Here is a 20,055-nt window from a genome sequence, read left to right as displayed (position 1 = left end):
AGCGGTCCCTGGAGTAAGAGTTTCAGTTCAGTTCATTCACTCAGTCGTGTCCAACTCTTTGCGACCCCATGGACTGTAGCCCACTAGGCTCCTCTGTCCATGGAATTCTCCAGGCAAGAATACTGGAGTGAGTAAGCCCTTCCCTTCTCCAGGGGATCTTCCTGACCCAGGAATCAAACCGAGGTCTCCCACATTGCAGGCACATTCTTTACCATCTGAGCCACCAGAGATATGTGTATATGTATAACTCACTTTGCTGTACACCTGAAACTCGGTTCAGTTCAGTTCAGTCTCTCAGTCATGTTAGACACTGCCCCAATGGATGGCAGCACACCAGGCCTCCCTGTCCATCACCAACTCCCGGAGTCCACCCAAACCCATGTCCATTGAGTCGGTGATGCCATCCAACCATTTCATCCTCTGTCGTCCCCTTCTCCTCCTGCCCTCAATCTTTCCCAGCATCAGGGTCTTTTCCAATGAATCAGTTCTTCACATCAGGTGGCCAGAGTATTGGAGTTTCAGCTTCAGCATCAGTCCTTCCAATGAACACCCAGGACTGATCTCCTTTAGGATGGACTGGTTGGGCCTCGCTTAATTGCCTTAGTGTTTCGCTGTAGCACAGGGGCTGGACGACCCCACGCCTAACCTTGGGCAGTCCGGAAATACAGGCCAAAGGAAGGAAAAGGTTCTCCAGAAGGTGCTGCCCATGGCAAGCTGCTGGCCAGTTCTGCCTAGATCTCAGCACCATGGTTTGCCCTATTTACTCCTACACAGCTGTGAACCCAAGAGCAAGGCCCAGTGTTCTCTCCTGATTTAGCTCAAGGCCATTTTCTGCTCTGGCTATTACATAATAGTCTTTCAAAAAAGTGTTCCACCAGCCAGTTCTCTGAAGCCAAGGTTTCTCACCTGTGAAGTGTGATTCTAAATCCTGCTGTCTGTCCTCGGCTTTGGTGTCACATGTTGCTGCTTTAACTGCTCTGATGTTTAGAAGCTGAGCGGCAAGGGAAGGAGAAGGCCTGCCTTCTGTTTTCTGAGGTCTAGCCTAGTTCCTTTTCTGGCATGGCATGTGTCAACAGGCTGTAGTTCATTCTGGCTAAAGGCTTCATCTACCATTTCTTGCAACACACTGGAGAGTTCTCTTAATGACTGTGTACTTTTTAAAAATGCAAAGTTTTTAAACTTTCTACCTTAGGGTAGGTAAAGTTAAGGTGTTATTAGAGATAAAATATTTATTTGTAGAGGCTTTCCTGTTTGTAAAACAGCTTAATTTGTTTCCTTAGGGAAAGATAAAATTTCATTTATCTGTATTTTTCTTGGGTTTGTTGTCATTATTTTTTGGCTGTGTGGCACACCTTGCAGAATTCTGGTTCCCCAGTCAGGGACCGGGCCTGTGCCCCCTGCACTGGAAGTACAGGGTCTTGACCACTGAACGGTCAGGGAAGTCCCTTTTCTTGGACTTTTAAGACTTCATTTCTCCAAGTTCACAAATTAGGCATTTTCCTTTTCCCACTTTCAACAGTCTAAGAACCTATAAATTGTTTTGTCTCTTGGCTAGACAGTGCTAAATGGGAATGAGCATTGGACAGCCCACTGACCAGCCACATACACTGAACTCCCCTAGGACACTGGATTACTGAACACCAAGCTCTTAGCTGGATGAGTACTGACAGTGGCATAAACTATCCCAGGGTTTAGAGAGAGATTCCATTTTCTTTTCCAATTTTCCTTAGAATTGTGCAAGATATTTCCTGGAAAGGATGTTTAATAGAACACAAGATTTAAATTGATAGCCACTTCTGAAAAGTATTGCAAAATCTAGACTAAAACAATGAGATATCCAGACCACCAAACTTCACGTAAATTACTTTGCTATGTATGTCAAGCAATACCTCATAGTTTCTCCTGGTGTAGTTTATCGGTATTTTCAAAGTATCTGTACTTTTTTATCCTCTCTCCCAAAGTGTCCTCAACCTCAGATCCAATCTAGATGCCCAAGTAAAAAATGTGGGTATCATTTTTGATATCCACAATCATATCACCTTTGATTCCACGTGCTTTTCCGTACCACCCCCATCAGCAAGTCCTGTCAGTTTTACCTCTGAAATCTCCCGAGGCAATCTACTCAACTCTCTCTGCTGCCCTCTTCTGAATCATTAATTCTCACGCTGACCCTACCTCAAAAGTCCAACTTGTGTTCTTGCTTCTTTTCTTGCCTCTATAATCCATTTTCTGCCCAGCAGAAATCTTTTCAATGTAAATTAAAACATGCCATTCCTGTGTTCAACCACCTGCAATGGTATGAATTTTTGTGCCCCGCCTCCCCGCAATTATGTTGAAATCCCCAATATTAGATGAAACCTTTGAAAGACGCTTAGATCATGAATGTAGACCTTCATGAATGGGATTAGTGCTTTTATAAACAAGGCTCCAGAGAGTTCCCTGCCCCTCTCACTCTGTGAGGACACAGTTGAAGCAGGTAATCTGCAACTTGGAAGAGAGCCCTTGGCAGAATGTGACTATGCTTGGTTCCTTGATTTTGGCCTTTCCAGCCTTCAGAAATCTGACCATTTTCAGATGTTTGTAAGCTACCCAGTCCGTGTTTTTGTTGTTGTTCAGTCCCTAAATCATGTCTGATTCTCACAATCCCATGGGCTGCAGCACACCAGGCTCCTCTGTCCTTGACTATCTCCCAAGAGCATGCTCAATTTCATGTCCATTGAGTGAGTGGGTAGGTGATGGTATCTGACCATCTCATCCTCTGCCACCCTCTTCTTCCTTTTCCTTCAATGTTTTCCAGCATCAGGGTCCTTCCAATGAGTCAACTCTTCGCATCAGATGGCCAAAGTATTGGAGCTTCTTACCTCTCTCCCATCGTTTCCCACTCTTCTTGGATTACAAAAGCCCTACACTATCTGGTCTTTGCTGCCTCCCACCCCAGCCTGAGTTTTTCCCTCTCCCCTTGATTTGCTATGTCACTCCCACCATGCTGGCCTTTCCCTTCATCCAACACGCTCAGCTTGCTCCTTTTAGGGTTTTACACTGCTTCCTCCACCAGGAAGATTCTGTCCCCATTGCACACAGCCATTCAGGTCTTAACTCAAAACGTGTGCTCAGAAGAGGCCTTTCCTGACCACCTGATTTAAAAAGCCTCCGGGCCGCTCCGCCTCCTATGGCCCAATCTTAAGCCTCTCTGCACAGCACCTCACTTTTTATGTTTACTGTAAGCTCTGCAAGACTCTGTCCATCTCATTCCCCCATCTAGAAAGGTCCCTGTCACACAGTAGGTGCATGATAAAAATTTGTGAAAAGAATCAATGGATAAGGTCATCATGATACTTATTCAATAATACAAGTCCAAACTAGGGAAACCAATTGTTTGCAAGAGATCAAAGAGATGGGCTGTCCCGGCTTATCACCTGGAAGCTCAAATGTATTTTTTGACTTGGGATCTGATTCCAATTAAACAGACAACAGGACAGAGAGCAGAGAGCTGAGGCTGAGAGAAAACGAGCTATCTCTGGATAATATCCAATCTGAAATCTCACCCCAAGTTTACCACCGTCTGTTTAGTTCCTTATATTAAACCCATCACTGACAACAGATTTAGGATCTATTCACCCAAGTGCAGAGGAAAAGGAAACCCATCATAAATATTCACCTGCTTAGCTCACAGGTGGGCTCTTGGCTTTCTTCTTCTCTAGGCATTCAGTAATACATCATTCCAATAATATTTCTACAATGCTTAGGGGGAAAAAACCCAAGCTTTAAAAAATGATACCAACTCCTGTGCTATGGCAAAAATATTTATTAAAATAGTTTTTTCTTTTTTTCCAAGTATGAACTTTATTGGGAGGAGTCCTTTGAATTCACTCTTTGCGGACAAATGAGATAACAAGTAGTATATGCAGAAGATAAAATGGTAATAAATGAGTCCACGTGGTAGCACAGTGAAAGAAAGGGGGCTTCTCTGGTGGCACCTTCGGTGACCTAAGAAACCTTTGGTTCACAACTGGAAGAGTTAGGTGACCACCACCTGTTTTTAAGAGGTAGAACGTATGCTTTCTGGTAGTCCACCATTTACCCAGCAGCCTGGCCGCAAGAGGTGCTCATCCCTCAGCCCGTATGCCCTTGGTGATGGCCGGAAGGCCTCCAGGCCCCAGGCAGCAAGGCTGCCTGCGGATCGCTACTTAAGATCCATGAACCGGATATCCATGATGAGAAGGAAGTTCTTGGGCAGTGGGCGGGGGGCCGGAGAGAGAACGGTGAACACCTGGTGCTCCAGGTCCACACTGGTCACCACGATGAAGCCCGCCACGCTGGTCTCGGAGAGGTTCTCCTCTGTGCCCTCCGCCGTGCTGACGCTCAGCAGGTGGTGCACCATATCTCGGCCGGGGGTAACAGGCACCAGCTTGAGCTGATTGTCTTCCTGAGACATGCCCAGAGGCAGGCAAGAGTCTGGGATGGTGGGTGCCCCGACTTTGTAGATTTTCACATCTGAAAATTTGACGTTGAAGGCATGGGGATAGAAACAGCCCCGGAACCCATAGAAATACTCACGGATGCGCTCATCCCGGCATTCCCGCCGGAAGTCCTTGGAGCGCTCCACCACACCCCCCGACTTGGGGAGCAGCACCGTGCGGACGAAGTGAGGCAGGTCCCGTTTCAGTTCGTTGTAGAGCCGTTCTTGATCCAGAACCACAACGACATCCACCTCAAAGGCTGAGGCTGCATGGACCAGGGCCTGGTAACCAGAGCCCTTGACCCAGCCACAGGTGTTAATGACACAGCCGCTCACCGAGGCCCTGCGGTTCACTTCACACCTCTGGTTGAACACATCGGCTAAACGAGATGTAATCTGCAGAAGAAAGGGTCCACGTGAGGGAGAAAAGGCACAAAACGAACCCTCGGCCACACGATCCTTCCTTAGCCTAAGTGGTATCAGGTTCAAGAAAAAGGACATTCCTGATGGCGGTGGTTTTAACCACATAACATGGAGTTAGTTTTCATTTTATGTTGTTTTTTCTGTCTCTGGTATTTCATGTCCCAAGTTGAAATGTAATAAATTACTTAAGAATGAAGTGAAGTCGCTCAGTCGTGTCTCACTCTTTGCGACCCCATGGACTGTAGCCTGCCAGCTTCCTCCGTCCATGGGATTCTCCAGGCAAGAGTACTGGAGTGGGTTGCCATGCCCTCCACCAGGGGATCTTCTCAACCCAGGGACTGAACCCGGACCTCCCTCATTGTAGGCAGACGCCTTACCGTCTGAGCCACCAGGGAAGAATAGGACCTACTTAAGAATAGGTCCCTAGAAATGTTTAACCATCTGAGGTTGAACTATTTTTGAAACTGTCTTTTCCAAAACCCATCACCCTGGAAGTGATGGCCACTGAGAGGGGGCAGAGAGTTTTACCTGGCAAACGCCGGCCCCCTCCCTCCAACCGCCTTGCCCTGGGCTCTGACCTTATTATAAAGCTTGATGTTGGTGCCAGGCGTGGTGGAGCCGAAGTGGTACACCAGCGGGGCCTGGATGGAGAACCCCTCCTCAACGTCCGCTGGCCGCTCAATGTACAGGGCCCCCATGGTGCCGGGGATGGACACAGAGCCCTGGCCCACATCCAGCTCCACGTACGTGGGCCGGCGGCCCAAACGCACCGCGTAGTTGAGCAGCAGACGGCACACGGTGGACTTGCCCACGTCCGTGGGGCCCACGACCATCACCCGGGGGCCTCGCTCCTCCTCCTTCTCTGCCTGCCTCCGCATCTGCTCCAAGGCCGTATGCGTGTTGAGATAAAGCAACATTGGGGTATCCTTGGAGACGTAAGCCACCTCGGTGCGGCCACTGAGCTGCAGCGAACAGCCGTGCCAAGTGAAGACAGCCACCTTGGCGCCGGCATCAAAGGTGAACTTCTTGTTTCGGGTCAGCTCTGTGCCGAAGATTTCTGCCATGCCAGCCAGCAGCTCCAACTGAACTGACTGCGACGCCTCCACCTCAAAGCGAAGCTCTGTCTCCCGCTCCAGTTCAAATTTAGTTGTTGGCTTCTTGTCATCATTGGCCTCCTCTCCCATCTTTCCTGTGTGGCTGCTTTGTCTGGAACGCCAAAATCAGATCTAAACAGAAGTTAGGACTCGGTTCAAAATCCTCCAGAGGATGTTTCTCCTTTGCTTTATTCTTCCCCCTTATCTCTCATCACCACCTGTCCCACTATATATCTGATTACTGTCTATCTACCCTTACTAGAAGGTAAGGGTTGGGCATTTTGGTTTGGTGCTGTAACTCCAGTACCTAAAATAGAGCTTGACAACCAAAAGGCACCTCTGTAAAAACACCGAGTGGATAACTAACTCAGACGTCGGCGGAAAAAAAGATACCTACATACTGACAGACTTGATTACAGCACGTTTGTTGCTCCCTTCATCACTATCACTCTTTCGGGTACTCCAGACTTGAAAAAGCTACAGATGCCCAGTCCCTAATCCTTGGGTCAAAAAAAAAGGGAGTCAGCAATCTGGAGGCAGAGCAGAGAATACCCAGTTGGGACTCAGAAGCAAACAGCATCAAGGAAACCGTTCAGCAACCACCAGCAGTGTCTTTTTCACTTAGCTCCTCTCAACCTTTTCCTCCGCTGTCAACTGGAGGCGCTTACAGTTCCCCACACAAAGTTCTGTTCTGGGGATTAACCGGGATGGTCGGAGGGAAAGAAAAATTTTAGTAAACTAGAAAGCGCCGAGGAACAGCAAAGAATTATCTCCGATCTAGATCGCAGCTCCAGGTCTAGCATTCGTCCCAGCCTCCCCAGGCACCGAAATCTGCGCAGGCTCTAAGCAGGCGGCGGCTGCGATCCTGAACTTACTACCTCACCTGTACAGCCACGAGCTCAAACCTCGAAACCAAGAAGACAGGACCTAAGCCCAGAAGAGAGACGGGCTCACCGAGACCCACGCCGAAAACAAGCATTTCCACACTTGCGCAGTGGGGAAGGAGCGGCCGCGCGGGGCCCCCTGGGAGATGTAGTTGTACCAGAGCTGTCGCGAGCGGTCGCGCTCTCGCCGCCGCTCGGCCCTCTGGGACTTGTAGTCAATTTTTTTTGACCGTGACGTCAAAGGTGGGCGGGGCGGCTGCCGTCTTTGTTCGTCAAGCAGCTGGAGAAGGAAGCAGGAGGCGGGGTGGTTACGCCCCCGTGCGCGGCGGGGACTGGCAGCTGAGGGGACGGTGGCCGCTGAGGCGCCGTGGCTGCGGGCCCTCTCCCCGTCGCTCCTGCTCACCTGCGGCCCGAGAAGGGGAAGGGAGGCGGGCAGGGGAGGGGGCTCACCATGTAGGCCCCACAGCCGCCTGGAAGCGGGGCGCGGAGCCCTGTGTGGATACGAGGAGACCTAGGGATAGAGAGAGGTCAGCCAAGCAGCTCATCAGAGACTAACTGAACTGCCATCCCCGTCCTGACACAGCGTTTGACCCCTGGAGAGCATTACAGAGCATTTTACTTAAATAAGAGAATAAAAAATAAATTTCTTCCAGTTACTCTGCAAGGCAGTCATTACCCAACAACCCCTCTCCTGTTAAGCGGAGAGCTTTGCTGGGGACTCTTTCCCTCCCCAAATCTCTGCCGGTTATACAAGGGCAATCATTCACCCCACAAGCAACAGGTTGGGCCACATCTATACGTTCAGACGGTAAAGGTAAAGCATCTCTGCAAGGTGGGAGACCCAGGTTCGATCCCTAGGTCGGGAAGATCCCCTGGAGACGGGAAAGGCTACCCACTCCAGTATTCTGGCCTGGAGAATTCCATGGACAGAGGAGCCTGGAGGGCTGCAGTCCATGGGGTCACAAGAGTTGGACACGACTGAGCGACTTCACTTTCACTTTATACACTTCTGATGCGTTTGGACTTGGGAATATTCTTTGCCACTTGCTTGCTGTGTGACTTTGGGTATATCACAGGTTTAGACCCATGTGTTGTTTGGGTTTTTTTGACTGTATAATAGAGATAACAATTTATCTTCAAGTTGTTTTGAAGCATGAATAGGATAATGCATGCTGCTGCTTCTAAGTTGCTTCAGTCGTGTCCGACTCTGTGCAACCCCATAGGTGACAGCCCACCAGGCTCCCCCGTCCCTGGGATTCTCCAGGCAAGAATACTGGAGTGGGTTGCCATTTCCTTCTCCAAGGATAATGCATATATAGCACTAAACCCAATGCCTGTAACATAGAAAGCATCGGATGTGAGCTCTTAAGGCTTTATTATAGATTGAGGATGAGAGCTATAATGAAGCCATCTGTTTGTAGTTTACATTTTTCAAAGCCCTTTCAGGTGTCCTCTTTCACAGCCACCTGTAAAGTCAGCTTTATTAAATTTCAGGTGAGAGAGGAGACTAAGACAGGTGGAGGGATTTGCCCAAGCTAGTATTCAAACCCTGGAGAAGGCAATGGTACCCCACTCCAGCACTCTTGCCTGGAAAATCCCATGGATGGAGGAGCCTGGTGGGCTGCAGTCCATGGGGTCGCTAAGAGTCGGACATGACTGAGCGACTTCACTTTCACGCATTGGAGAAGGAAATGGCAACCCACTCCAGTGTTCTTGCCTGGAGAATCCCAGGGACGGGGGAGCCTGGTGGGCTACGGTCTATGGGGTCGCACAGAGTCGGACATGACTGAAGCAACTTAGCAGCAGTAGCAGCAGTATTAAAACCCAAGATTTTGGAGTATGAGTTCAGTTATTACATAGTGAATGCATAGTACTAGATGCCACATCGTGCTCTATGGGCTTTAAGGGTATAAATCCATTTAATCCTCACAAGAATCCTGTGAAGGACATGCTGTAACTGTCATCCGTTCGTTAGAGATGAATACTTTCTTCAGTCCAGCTCACAGAGTTAATCCGGGTGGAAAAGCCTAGGAAGATTTTCTGGGTTGCCTTTTTCCAGCTGGCCCCACCTTAGCCCTCACTTTCTAAGAGTGCCATCCTTACTTCTCACGTTTCTCTCTTGGATGCGTGTGTGTGGTGTGCTGAGCTGCTTCAGTCCTGTCTGACTCTTTGCAACTCTATGGACGGTAGCCCGCCAGGCCCCTCTGTCCATGGAATTCTCCAGGCAAGAATACTGCAATAGGTTGCCATGCCCTCCTTCAGGGGATCTTCCCAACCCAGGGATCAAACCCACATCATGGTTCTTTACCACGAGTACCACCTGGGAAGCCCGTCTGTCTCCGATGGTTTGCTTTAATTATTTAATGCACTCACCGTGCAGGTATTAGTTCTCCCGTGAACTACCAGGTATCCTCTAATTGCTCACCATTCTGCAAAAATCCAGTTCTAGGGCTTCCCTTGTGGCTGGTAAAGAATCCGTCTGCAATGCAGGAGACCTGGGTTCAATCCCTGAGTTGAGAAGATCCCCTGGAGAAGGGAACGGCTACCTACTCCAGTATTCTGGCCTAGAAAATTCCATGGACTGTATAGTCCATGGATTGCAATGAGTTGGACATGACTGAGCAACTTTCACACACACAGAAAAAGAGTCCAGTTCTAGTCTTTCATTTGCAAAATCCTCTATGAGCTCATCCTCTCCTGTTCACACGCAGTCCACTTCCCAGATCTGTTTCTTTGCCTCCACATTCTCTCCCTTGAGGCAGTTTCTCCCAGTTATTTCAAGTCATCATTCTTTTTTCTGTTTCTTTCATTTTCCTTGGCCATGCCACGCAGTTCCCCAACCAGGGATAGAACCCATGTCCCCTGCCTTGGGAGTGTGGCGTTTTAACCACTGGACCGCCAGGTAAGTCCCAAGGTCATCTTAATTTGGATATTAAATAGCCATCTCAAGCTGAGTTTAGGGAGAAAAAACCCCTCCCCCTCCTTTAGGGCCTGCTCTCCATTTTGCTTCTTAAACACAGAAAGGCTCAGGGTGCAACATTGAAAGCATCTGTGCTTGCCCACACTCTTTCCTCACGTTCAGTCTTTCACCAAGCACTCCTCTCCTCTCCACCCCACCCTCAGATAACACTGCCCTCACATGCCTTTTTCATTCTCCTCTCCAGCTAAATTCGTGATCATCTTCCTGAGTTCATTTAATTTTTTGCTTCTACACTTTCAAACCTTGCCCTAAAAAACTACTCACTTTCCTTTTTCACACTTCCTTCTATTTTCCTCAACAAATTCTTCCTCCACTTACATTTCCTTCCTCATCTCTGTCCAGATGAGAACATTTCCCTCTTCTTTCTTTACTCAGTGCTACCTGTCAATTCCAAACCTCTGGTAACATCACTCAAGATACCGACTTTGTGTTTTCAGAATCTACCTTAAACTGAAGGATATTCTCGGATGGTTTGCTTTAATTAATTCATTCACCGTGTTGTGTATTAGTTCTCCAAAGAACTACCAGGTATCCTGAAGAAATATTCAGAATTCCTTTCACTTTTCATACCCAGTTAGCATTGCCTCCCATTAACCTCATTTCCCTACCTTAACTTTTCACTCCCCCCTTTACTTGTGAAAAAGTACTTTTTCTGAACGTTCACCTCGGTTAGAAATCTAGGTTTTTACCTTAGAGGGTATGTTCTGTGTCTACATACTTCAGCAACTTGCAGAGGGCAAAAGTTTATGAGAAATATTTTGGCTCACATGAAGTATAACTGGAAACTGACAGAAAAACAGCACGAAAGATGTTAAGTTCTTCATAAGACACAAATTTGGCATGTGCCTCTTGAGCTATCAGAATTTAAGAGTAACTCCACGCGGGGTTGAGGGGTATTCAAGTTGAGAACACTGTTTTGAAATGCCAGTAACTACTGTTTACTAGCTGCCTATCAGGTGCCAAGCTTTTTTTTTTTTTTTTTAGATGTTTACATATTATCTCACTTTACTTCACATGTCCCTGTGGTAAACATCAGCTTCATTTAGCAGAAGGAGAAAACAGGGGCACACAAGTTATCAGTAACTGGCCCAGTGGTTCCTGGTAAGTGTATTGGCAGAGCTGCGATTCCAACTCACGTCTCTTCCGAGACCAAAGCCAGACACTTGGACAACGTCTGAAGATATTTGCAACTCAACTACTGTTTTTTGAGCATCTTCTGTAGGCAAAGCTCTGCACTTGGCATTGCAGTCCTGGGATGCAGAGAGGAGTTTCCTTTTTCCCTCAAAGTTTAGAGCCCAGCAGAGAATCTTATGTAACATGGGTGTCTCCGTGCGTGAAGCACAGTTCATTTGGAAGTAGTCGATAAGAGGTTTGCCTGTCAGAGGTCATTTTTGGTTTGTGACTCCTTCGGGGGCGGGTGGAGGGGGGGGGCGGTGTACTGAACCGGAGGCTTTGAGGCTTGGAAGCGCCTGGTACAAGCTTGGGGGCGTCCCATGCCATCCGTGACCATTAAAATGGCTTGCTTTCCCCCGCGTCAGCATCAGAGCTGAAATGGGAAATGTAGCATCTTGACTGAGCGCACGGTGGGTCCTGACTGTGCATCCGGCTCTCAGCCTCTCGTCTTTGGTCCAGCCCCGCCACCCGTACCGCGGGCTCCATCCTTGCCCAGCCCTGTCCTCCCCCCAGCTTCTGGCGGTCTCCTTGGCCACGGGGCCCTCCTCCCCAGCACCCCGGCTCCCCTCCCTGCCCGCCCCTGGCTCGCGCCCCCGCCCCCCGGGCATCGCTGCCCCAGCCCCAGCCCTCGACGCCTGCCCGCTGCCTGCCTCCCAGCCCGCCTCCTGTGTCTCCCAGCCCCGCTCTGACGTGGGAGGTGAGGGGGGTGGGGGCCCGGATGACTCACAGTGTTATGATGCAGTCCCACAACACACAGCTACATTCACCCACAGACCGGGGTACCGGCGGGAGGCCGCCTCTGGCCGCCCCCCCGCCCCCCGCAGCTGGGCCAGTTTGGCAGCCCGGGTCTGGAGCCCCTCACCACCACCCTCCCCGCCCCCCGCCCCTTCCCCACTGAAGGAGCGGAAGGAGCCGCGAAGAGAGCGCAGAGAGATTGAGAGAGAGAGGGGGAGATAGACGGAGATCTCTGGAGCCGGCCTCAAGGTGAGGGGGCAGCCCTTCTCCAAGCACACCTTTCCCCGTCTGTGCGTCTCCCCCTCGGGCTGCGCGTGGCTTTCCTCCCTCGCCAAAGCATTTTCCATCCACCCTTTGTCCTCCCTTCCCCCTCCCCGCCTCATCCCTCTGCGAGCTCTTCCCGGCAACTTTGGCCGCAGCCTCAGGCACCCCTGTTTGATCAAGCAGCCCTGTTTATATTGTTTGGCCGCTGGGGTGCAGACCCCCCCCTCCCCCGCCACCAAGCCCGCCCCGGGAGCCTGCTGCGCGGCTCATCACTGGGACCGTACCGTACCGAGGATGCCAGGCCTTCGGGGGGGCTCGCGGCCTCCGAGCAGATGCGAGCATCCATTGTGAGCAGGTGTCCCCCTCCCTTTTTCCCTTTTCCTTTTTTTCCCCCCTAAGAGGCACGGGATTCGCACCTGGCTCCGCCAGCCTCCGCCTCTGCCGTCAGCGCCGCTTGCTCAGCAACCCCTCCCTCCCACCCCCTCCCCGCGCCTCCCACGGTCCAGCCGCGGCTCACTCGGGGGGCCGTCAGCACCCCGGCGCGCTTCTGCCCCCGTCATTGGCTCCCCTTGCTTCTCCCGGTCATCTGAGATGGGGAGAGAAGTGACCCCGACGCACCCTGCCCCCGCTCCCCCGAGAGGGGCTCTCTGTGCAGCCTCCCCTGGGCGGGATGGGGAAGCAGGGAAGACAGGCGGGGTGAGGCTGGGGGTCCTTGCCCCCTCCCCGGGCCCCGGGAAAGTGGAGGCGGGGGGGGGGGGGGCGCCAGGTGGAGCTTGCCGCCGGGAACTCACTGGCGGGCAAAGTTGAAGGCAGACGTGTCCAGCGGAGGCTGGCCGGTGTTCTGCTGGTGAGGACCCCAATGTCACCCTGAACTCAGCCCAGGGTGCTCTTCCTGAGTCCCACCAGGGGCCGAGGGCCTGAAACGGCCGATGCCCTCTGCCGGGAGGCTTTGCAGAGAGCCGACCTGGCGGCCCCAGGCAATGCTGGAACAGCTGGGGTGCTGGTGGTCCCCGCGGAGGGCAGGACGGAGCCTGCGCACCCCGGCTCCTCTGCCTACTGTTGCCAGGGCACCCGGCTGGCATCCCCGAAACAGACCGGCGCTAAGCCACACAGAGCCGGCCAGCAGGCTCCACCGAGGAGCGGGCCGAGGCTCCCTGGCTTATCAGGGCCGGCAGAGGACACCTCCCGCCTTATCCCTGCCTCCAGCACCCGCGGCCACTGTGGGGCTGAAGCCTGCGAATCCTCCTCAAGATTCTTAATCAGAACCAGGCAATTCTTTTTATCTCGCGTCACCCAGAGTCCCTGCCCCTGGGAGAAGGGGGAAAGAAACATCCTGTACCTTGTGCCCCCAAACCACGGGGCTGTGACGCTGCCCATCATGAGACACCGCGCCCGCGCCGCAAACACGGCCCGGGACCGCCGGCCTCTCTGACACCGGCCCTACTTGCCATTGGCCCCCGGCGGTCAGACGCGCCCAAAGGGAAGATCATTTCTCTCCTATGCTGCGTGCTTCACTGAGAGCCAAGGCAACAGTCCTAGAGGGCAGTAGAGAGAGACAGACGAGCTCAGAAGCTGAGAAGACAAGCCCAGTGATGCTCCCGGGCCAGAATGAGCGAACCCAAGCGCAGGGCCGGGCAGCAGCCCCGTCCGAGGCCTTCGGTCCCAGCAGAGACGTCCATCAGGCTCTGGGCCCCCGCCCCCCGATAGGACTGGAGTGTGCCTGTCTGCCTACCTGCCCGCGCTCCTTCCCTTTCTCATCACGCTCCTCCCACCCACACAAATCGTGTGCTGGGGCCAATTACCTTGCAAACCGAGGTCACGGGAAGGAAGGACCGGCACGCACCCCCAACTTTTTCAAGGCTTTGAGCCCCAGAGACACAGAGCCTACCAGCGCACGTGGGACGCATCCTCACAAAAGGATGGAAAAGCGAGGGAGGAAGGAGCATTTGCCAGTGACGCGGCTCCCATGGCAGCGGGCCGCTCCCAGTGGAAAATGGTGGAGGCTGGCTCTGGCCCCAGGAGGGCGAGACACCGCCTCCCGGGCTGAGACCCCCCCCCCCATCCGCTGCGGGGCCGGCCCGAGCAGACGGTCAGTCCGGGTGGCAGATGCAGTGTGAGCGCGCGCGCGGAGCGGGGCTGCTGCGGATGGGTAAAGCAGGAGTGGAAGTGATCGCAGGCGCCCCGGCTCTTCCGTGCCCCCGGCAGGGCCCCCCGGCTTTCCTGGTGACCCTGCCCTCCTTCCCAGGTGACCTCCATTTCTGCCTGGCTCACGTCTGGGGGGGCCCTGGCCCGGCAGCCCCCCCGCACCGCTCCCGTCCTGAAACACGGCTCTAGCCAACCTGCTCCGCTGCTTCACCTGCGACCGTCTGTGCGGGGGCTGCACGGCGCCTGCGCCCCCCGCCCGCCAGGGCATCGTCCTCCAGCCCGTCATGCCCAGCTGCGACCCTGGCCCGGCCCCCGCCTGCCTCCCCGCCAAGACCTTCCGCAGCTACCTGCCTCGCTGCCACCGCACCTACAGCTGCGTCCACTGCCGTGCACACCTGGCCAAACACGACGAGCTCATCTCCAAGGTAACGCCCCTCCATCACTCCCACCCCCACCCTCGCCCCCCGCATCAGATTCCTCCAAACATCACCCGGGGATGACACCACGAAGCCTGGCCTCCCTCCTCCATGCCCCCGCGGGGGGTTCAGGGAGCGCGTGACCCCCGGGGTCAAGGGTTCCCCGCAGTCACCGCCCGCCCTGTGTCTCCGCAGTCCTTCCAGGGGAGCCATGGCCGAGCCTACCTGTTTAACTCCGTGTGAGTCTACCCCTCTCCCTTGTGCGTGTGTGCGGGTGTGGGTGAATAGCTTTCCTCTCTGAAGAGAGGGGCTGAGCCGACCGAGGAGGGTGCCCTGCGCCCTCTGGGTTTGCCTCTCCTTTGGCGGAAGCCCGGTCTGTTGCTCTTTTGTGGGGAGCCCGGGAGAACTGGGGTGCCAGGCGCTAGACAGCAAGGGGTGGGGTGCTGGAGGCAGGGCTCTCAGCTGGGTGAGTTGCGCTCTCTCCAGAGGCTGGGCCTTCTGGGCTGTTTTGGGGGTGCGCTGACGGAGTGACACACCGCCCCTCCCCCCCGCGTGCTGGGTCCTCCCGTCTCCCAGGGTCAACGTGGGGTGCGGGCCAGCTGAACAGCGCCTCCTGCTCACGGGGCTGCACTCGGTAGCTGATATTTTCTGCGAGAGCTGCAAAACCACCCTGGGCTGGAAATATGTAAGTACTGGGGGGGAGGGCCACCCGTCAGGTGTCTGCCTGACCCAGAGGGAGGCGGGAGCTAGGAGTGGGGGGACCGGGTAGGGGGCGGGCTTACGCTGGCGGCGGTAGGCGGACCCGTCGGCCCACATTGCCGGCCTCCCCCCGCCAGGAGCAGGCTTTTGAGACGAGCCAGAAGTACAAGGAGGGGAAGTACATCATTGAAATGTCGCACATGGTGAAGGACAACGGCTGGGACTGAGGGCTTCCGGCGGCCTCTGCCCTCCCGACGCATGCCCCACCCTCCCACACCTGCCCCCGCCCGGCCGCGCGTCCATACCAGCATGAGCACTGCCCCACCCCTGGGGGGGACCCTGCTCCCGCCGTCCCTCCCCCCGCCGCCACCCCATCACGCCCAGGCCCCCCTGGAATGGGGGTCTGCGGTACCCCAGGGGTGTTGAAGGTTCAGGCGTGGGCAGCAGTCAGGGAGAGGCAGAAACGGAGGGGAAAGGGGTGGCGTGGGGACTTGTCGCCCCCAAGGTTCTGAAAACCGAGGGGCTGGAGGGGCAGAGACGCAGGCTTAGAGGACCCTCGGGAGGAAGCCGTGTTTGCTCCACCTCTGCGAGCGAACAGAGGACCAACCTCGAGTCTTGGCACTGGGAGATCCTAGGCCACAGAATAGCAGGTGAGAAAAGGCTCGAAGTGGAGTGAAATGCTGACCTCAGACGCCGGGAGGTACCGGAGTCTCTTAAGGGTGACGTTTCCCACCCCACCCCCACCCCCCATTTGCAGCAGCCAGGATTCGTGGGGTGGGGGGCGGGCAGAAGAAAAAAAAAGTCCGGAGTCCCAGGCCCTGGGAGATCATCAAAGCATCCCAGGGGTTTGCATTTTACTCCACTTGGCAGTTTACCTTGGCACTGAAGAGGCACTTTCAGTATCTGACCTTTGCCATGGGGTGGGGTCGGGGGATGTCCCCCCTGAACAGCCCCACACCCGGCTGGCACTCTCCAGAGCGAGCAGGGTTGGTGGGCGTCTTCCGGGCCGGCTACTGCTCCCTGGGACCGAGGCCCTCGGAGGGAAGGTGGGGGATCAGTGCCATGAGGCTAGGCGTCCTCGCGGCTGCCACCAGCGAACGAAACTTTTGTATGATATATAAAGTGTTCGGGTCTATTTTTAATAAAAAGGGGAAAGCAACACGTGAGGCACTCGGTCCTCTGACTTTTCTTGGCAGGTACCATAGATTGTCCCATGCACACCCCTGCCCCAGGCCTGCCCCTCCTCCTCTGTTGTTTAGCAGCTAAGTCGACTCTTTTGCAATGCCATGGACTGCAGCCTGCCAGGCTCCTCCGTCCATGGGGTTCTCCAGGCAAGAATACTGGAGTGGGTTGCCATTTCCTTCTCCAGGGGATCTTCGGGAACCAGGGATCAAACCCAGATCTCCTGCATTGCAGGCAGATTCTTTACCATCTGAGCCACCTGGGAAGGCCGCCCTTCTACCCCTAGGGGGCAGCAATTGCTCTGTCTATGGCAAGACACCAGGGGATGGAGATTCAGGTGAGGTTTTGCTTCTGAGATGGTTTGTTGTTGTTGTTGAGTGAGATTCCAGCGGGAGCATCCTTAACAGCTTCTGTCTTTTGGAGCCCTTGACAAGGAATCCACTTTTGCCAAGTTTGAAGAGATTCATTCCAGAACAAGAGCTTTCTTGGGTCCCATTGCCTTTCAGCCTGGTTCTGGAATCTTTTGGTCAGCTCATGGCTGCTCTTAAAGCTAAAAGGAAAATCGATCAGCCAAGGTGCTGCCCTGGCAGCGGTTACAAACTGGAACAAAACAGCTCAACACTGCAGCGTCAATGCAGCCACACGACCCTCGTGCGATTGTTGGCAGTGCTGTGAAATTCTTATTGTTGTGCAGTCACCAACAACTGCAGGGAGGGTTGGATGCATCATAAAAATCTTTTTTTTTTTGTAAGCTAGGTTGTTATTTCCACATTCATTCATTGGTACTGTAAATATTTGTAAGAGCACTTCTTCCTTGCCAGGCCTTGTTTAGCACTGGCAAAGCAGTGGAGAAGAAGGCATTCATGGCTTGACTTCATGGAGCTTCCTGTCTAGTGGGAAGACAAACAAGATGCAGGCGCTTCCAGTAGAAGGGGACAGGGGAGTGAGCGCAGGGCTTGTAGTAGAAGCATCACCGAGAACTGAGGAGAGCAACCTTTGCAGAAGTGATGACTTTGAAAGCCCTTGAAAGCTGAGAGGCTGCGTGGGCAGAAAGGAAGAGTAAGGGGAGGGGGTAGTTCAGGCTGAGAGAACTGTATCAGGCGGCTCAAGTTGAGTTAATTTGAAGAGAAATAAAAGTTTCTTTCCTAAACTGGAGCGCAGATACGAGTGGGTGAGAGGTGAGCCAGCCCAGGAAAGACAGGCTGGGGCCATGAAACACTCAAGGACTTCATCCCAAGGGCACTGAGTAAACACTGAACATTTCTTGTCCTTTAACAAGTGGACTCACATCACCAAATGGCCCAAAAAGAGGCTCAAGTAGAAATGCTAAGAATGAAAAAAAAAGAGACTTGAAGCTAACTGTAGTCTCAGACACTGTTGTCAACATCAGAATGCAGAGACTGTTGGGGCAGAAGAGCTCTGGAAGACACAGGGGCTAGAAGGCAAATCAAGCCCTGAAGGAATGATGCCCAGCACCCCCTTCTGGGGGGCCTCGGGGTCTGTCCCAGCACCCCCATCTAGGGGGCCTTGGGTGCCCAGCACCTCCATCTGGGGGGCCTCGGGGTCCGCTCCAGCACCCCCATCTGGGAGGGCTCGGGGTCTGTCCCAGCACCCCCATCTAGGGGGCCTTGGGTGCCCAGAACCCCCACCTGGGAGGCCTTGGGGTCCGTCCCAGCCTGCCTGGCGATGCCCAGAGCCTTCTCTCAGGTTCCAGCAAGGGACCCAGAAACCCTGTCCTTCTCAATCCCACTTCTTGCACTAAAGTTCAGGAAGGCTTGTCCTTGAATATTTCTGACCTTGAACATCAGGCACAAACTAGCTGCCTTCTTAAAGCTCCCCAAATCTGCCTCTCTCTCAATTTACTTATTAAGCCAACTAGGAACTGTGGGAAACAGGAAAGTAAACGGCACCCATGAGTCTCGGTTCTTTGTAATCTCTCCTGGAAGAATCATTCTGCGAGTTGGGTTCAAGGGATCCTATGTAATCTTTGCGATCAGGCCATGGGGCGGGACTGTCCAAACTTCGGATGCTCAGACAGGTGTCAAGTACCCTGTGACCAAGAGGGGTAGGTGGAGAGGAGGTCTCCTTTTTCTGCCTGAGAGCCAGGGAAGGAGCTGCAGGCATGGAATGCAAGGGGCGTACAGCCCCTCCCTGGGGTGCAGTCCTTTCGGGTTAGCCTTTTTTCCTTGCCTGTGCACCCCCTTTTTCTAATGGAGGTCTACTCTGGACCAAACAGTGATTCAGTCTTCTCCACCCACCCTCCAATCCCAAGCTGAGTCTGGGAACTTCTTAGCCAACCAGTCACTCCCTCCTTTCCTCCTTAAAGCATTGAACCTTTGGAAGATACTCATCTACAACCAGCAGGTGGCACCAAAAACCCTCTACCCCTCAGCTCAACAACCTTCCTCAACCCGCTCCAAGACTGGTAAACTGTGATTTAGGACAGGATTAGATACAGGCTCTGAAACGTTAAGCACCATCAAACTCTGGCCGTGCTGCTTAAGCCTCTCCTGACTCAGTTTTTCCATCTGTAAAATGGGGATGTTACTTTTCTGTCCTGAGGACCCACCATGATGCACTTGGTGTCTGGCACACAGACTGCACACGGATGTGCTTCCGTAAGTGTGAGCTATTCGTCTGACTTACTCAGAGGGAGGCCTCCTGAGTTCCCACCAGGGTGGCTGAGGGGTGCCCAGGCCGGAGAGGAAGGTCGATGCCCGGGAGGCAGCCGGCGCTGGGTAGCGCTGCACAGCCAATGCCCTTTTAACATTGCACTGCTAGTGACAGGCGCAGACAGTAGCACAATGTGAAAAGAGCTCCGGCCCGCAGCAGAGGGGCGCCGGCCCTGCTCCCAGGCCCCTGGCTTCCCCACCCCTTCCTCACCTTCAGCACAGCTCCCCTCCTTTCTCCAGTGTCCCTTCTGTTTCCCTCCACTCCTCCTCCTGTCTTCTTCCTCACCTCCTTCCTAACATGGAGACCATCTTTCCCCGGAGGTTTCAGGGCAGAGGGAACAGAGTGCCAGGAAGCAGCCTGGCATTCCGTCTTCACGGGAAGATGACTGGGAGACACCCCCACCCCCAGATCCGGAGGTGAGGAGAAGCCGGGTTTACCTGGGTTTGTAGGTCTTGTCAGCTTCCCTCCAGAGAGGAGCTGGCTGGCCCAGACCACAGAGCTTCCTCCCCGCTCTAAAGCTCTCTCTCCTTTTTAGTTTAGATAAAGGGAAGGTCTAGGCCTTCACGGGACAGTCTCGGATGGGGGCGAACAGGCCGCACAGAGAGACCCCCAGGTCTGCAGGCGGAAGCTGTGGGTGAAGTCCCACCTCTGCAGCTCCTCTCCGAGGCCTGCAAAATCCACTGAGTGGATTCAGCGTTGAACAAAATGGTGCGGTTCATTCCCTCGCCATTAGAGACAGGCTTTCCTTGGCAGTAGGGTCAGAATCTGTTTCCTGTTTATCCAGGGACTCCGGTTAGGGGGTTTTTCAAGCTCACCGGCATCTTCAGACGTCCCCATCCTACCAGGTCTAAGGGGCTTACACCCCCGACAAACAATCCTGAGACCGACCAAAGGTTCAGAGTCGGGCAGAGATCTGGGGCAGCAGGCT

General features: G+C 53.7%; 2 protein-coding genes across 8 annotated transcripts; one reads left to right on the top strand and one right to left on the bottom strand.

The window, feature by feature from the left end:
* Positions 1-3,790: 3,790 nt before the first annotated feature.
* CLP1 (cleavage factor polyribonucleotide kinase subunit 1) lies at positions 3,791-14,022 on the bottom strand. Of its 7 annotated transcripts, none has more exons than XM_019975658.2 (3): positions 13,815-14,022; positions 5,461-6,108; positions 3,791-4,855 (listed from the first exon to the last, which is right to left on the bottom strand). In XM_019975658.2, exons 2-3 carry the CDS (start codon positions 6,064-6,066, stop codon positions 4,184-4,186), a joined length of 1,278 nt encoding a protein of 425 aa, XP_019831217.1. In that variant the 5' UTR covers positions 6,067-6,108; positions 13,815-14,022; the 3' UTR covers positions 3,791-4,183. The 7 variants fall into 7 exon arrangements, with proteins under 7 accessions (XP_019831217.1, XP_070660400.1, XP_070660399.1 ...); XM_070804299.1 differs by lacking the exon at positions 13,815-14,022 and adding an exon at positions 13,352-13,370; XM_070804298.1 differs by lacking the exon at positions 13,815-14,022 and adding an exon at positions 12,302-12,455.
* Positions 11,742-16,438, top strand: YPEL4 (yippee like 4). The gene is made up of 5 exons (XM_070804300.1): positions 11,742-11,997; positions 14,258-14,582; positions 14,769-14,812; positions 15,150-15,258; positions 15,410-16,438. Exons 2-5 carry the CDS (start codon positions 14,442-14,444, stop codon positions 15,497-15,499), a joined length of 384 nt encoding a protein of 127 aa, XP_070660401.1. The 5' UTR covers positions 11,742-11,997; positions 14,258-14,441; the 3' UTR covers positions 15,500-16,438.
* Positions 16,439-20,055: the final 3,617 nt, after the last annotated feature.

This window comes from Bos indicus, chromosome 15, assembly GCF_029378745.1.
Source record: "Bos indicus isolate NIAB-ARS_2022 breed Sahiwal x Tharparkar chromosome 15, NIAB-ARS_B.indTharparkar_mat_pri_1.0, whole genome shotgun sequence".
Taxonomy (NCBI): domain Eukaryota; kingdom Metazoa; phylum Chordata; class Mammalia; order Artiodactyla; family Bovidae; genus Bos; species Bos indicus.
Note: the sequence above shows the minus strand (reverse complement) of the source record. Positions and strands in the feature narration are given on the sequence as shown.

Excerpts from the sequence above, each read along its gene's own strand:
- CLP1 (XM_019975658.2), bottom strand. The coding sequence starts at position 6,066 with ATGGGAGAGGAGGCCAATGATGACAAGAAGCCAACAACTAAATTTGAA. Across the intron at positions 4,856-5,460 it reads ACATCAAGCTTTATAATAAG|ATTACATCTCGTTTAGCCGA; the intron begins GTCAGAGCCCAG and ends TTTCTTCTGCAG.
- YPEL4 (XM_070804300.1), top strand. The coding sequence starts at position 14,442 with ATGCCCAGCTGCGACCCTGGCCCGGCCCCCGCCTGCCTCCCCGCCAAG. Across the intron at positions 14,583-14,768 it reads ACGACGAGCTCATCTCCAAG|TCCTTCCAGGGGAGCCATGG; the intron begins GTAACGCCCCTC and ends GTGTCTCCGCAG. Across the intron at positions 15,259-15,409 it reads CCACCCTGGGCTGGAAATAT|GAGCAGGCTTTTGAGACGAG; the intron begins GTAAGTACTGGG and ends TCCCCCCGCCAG.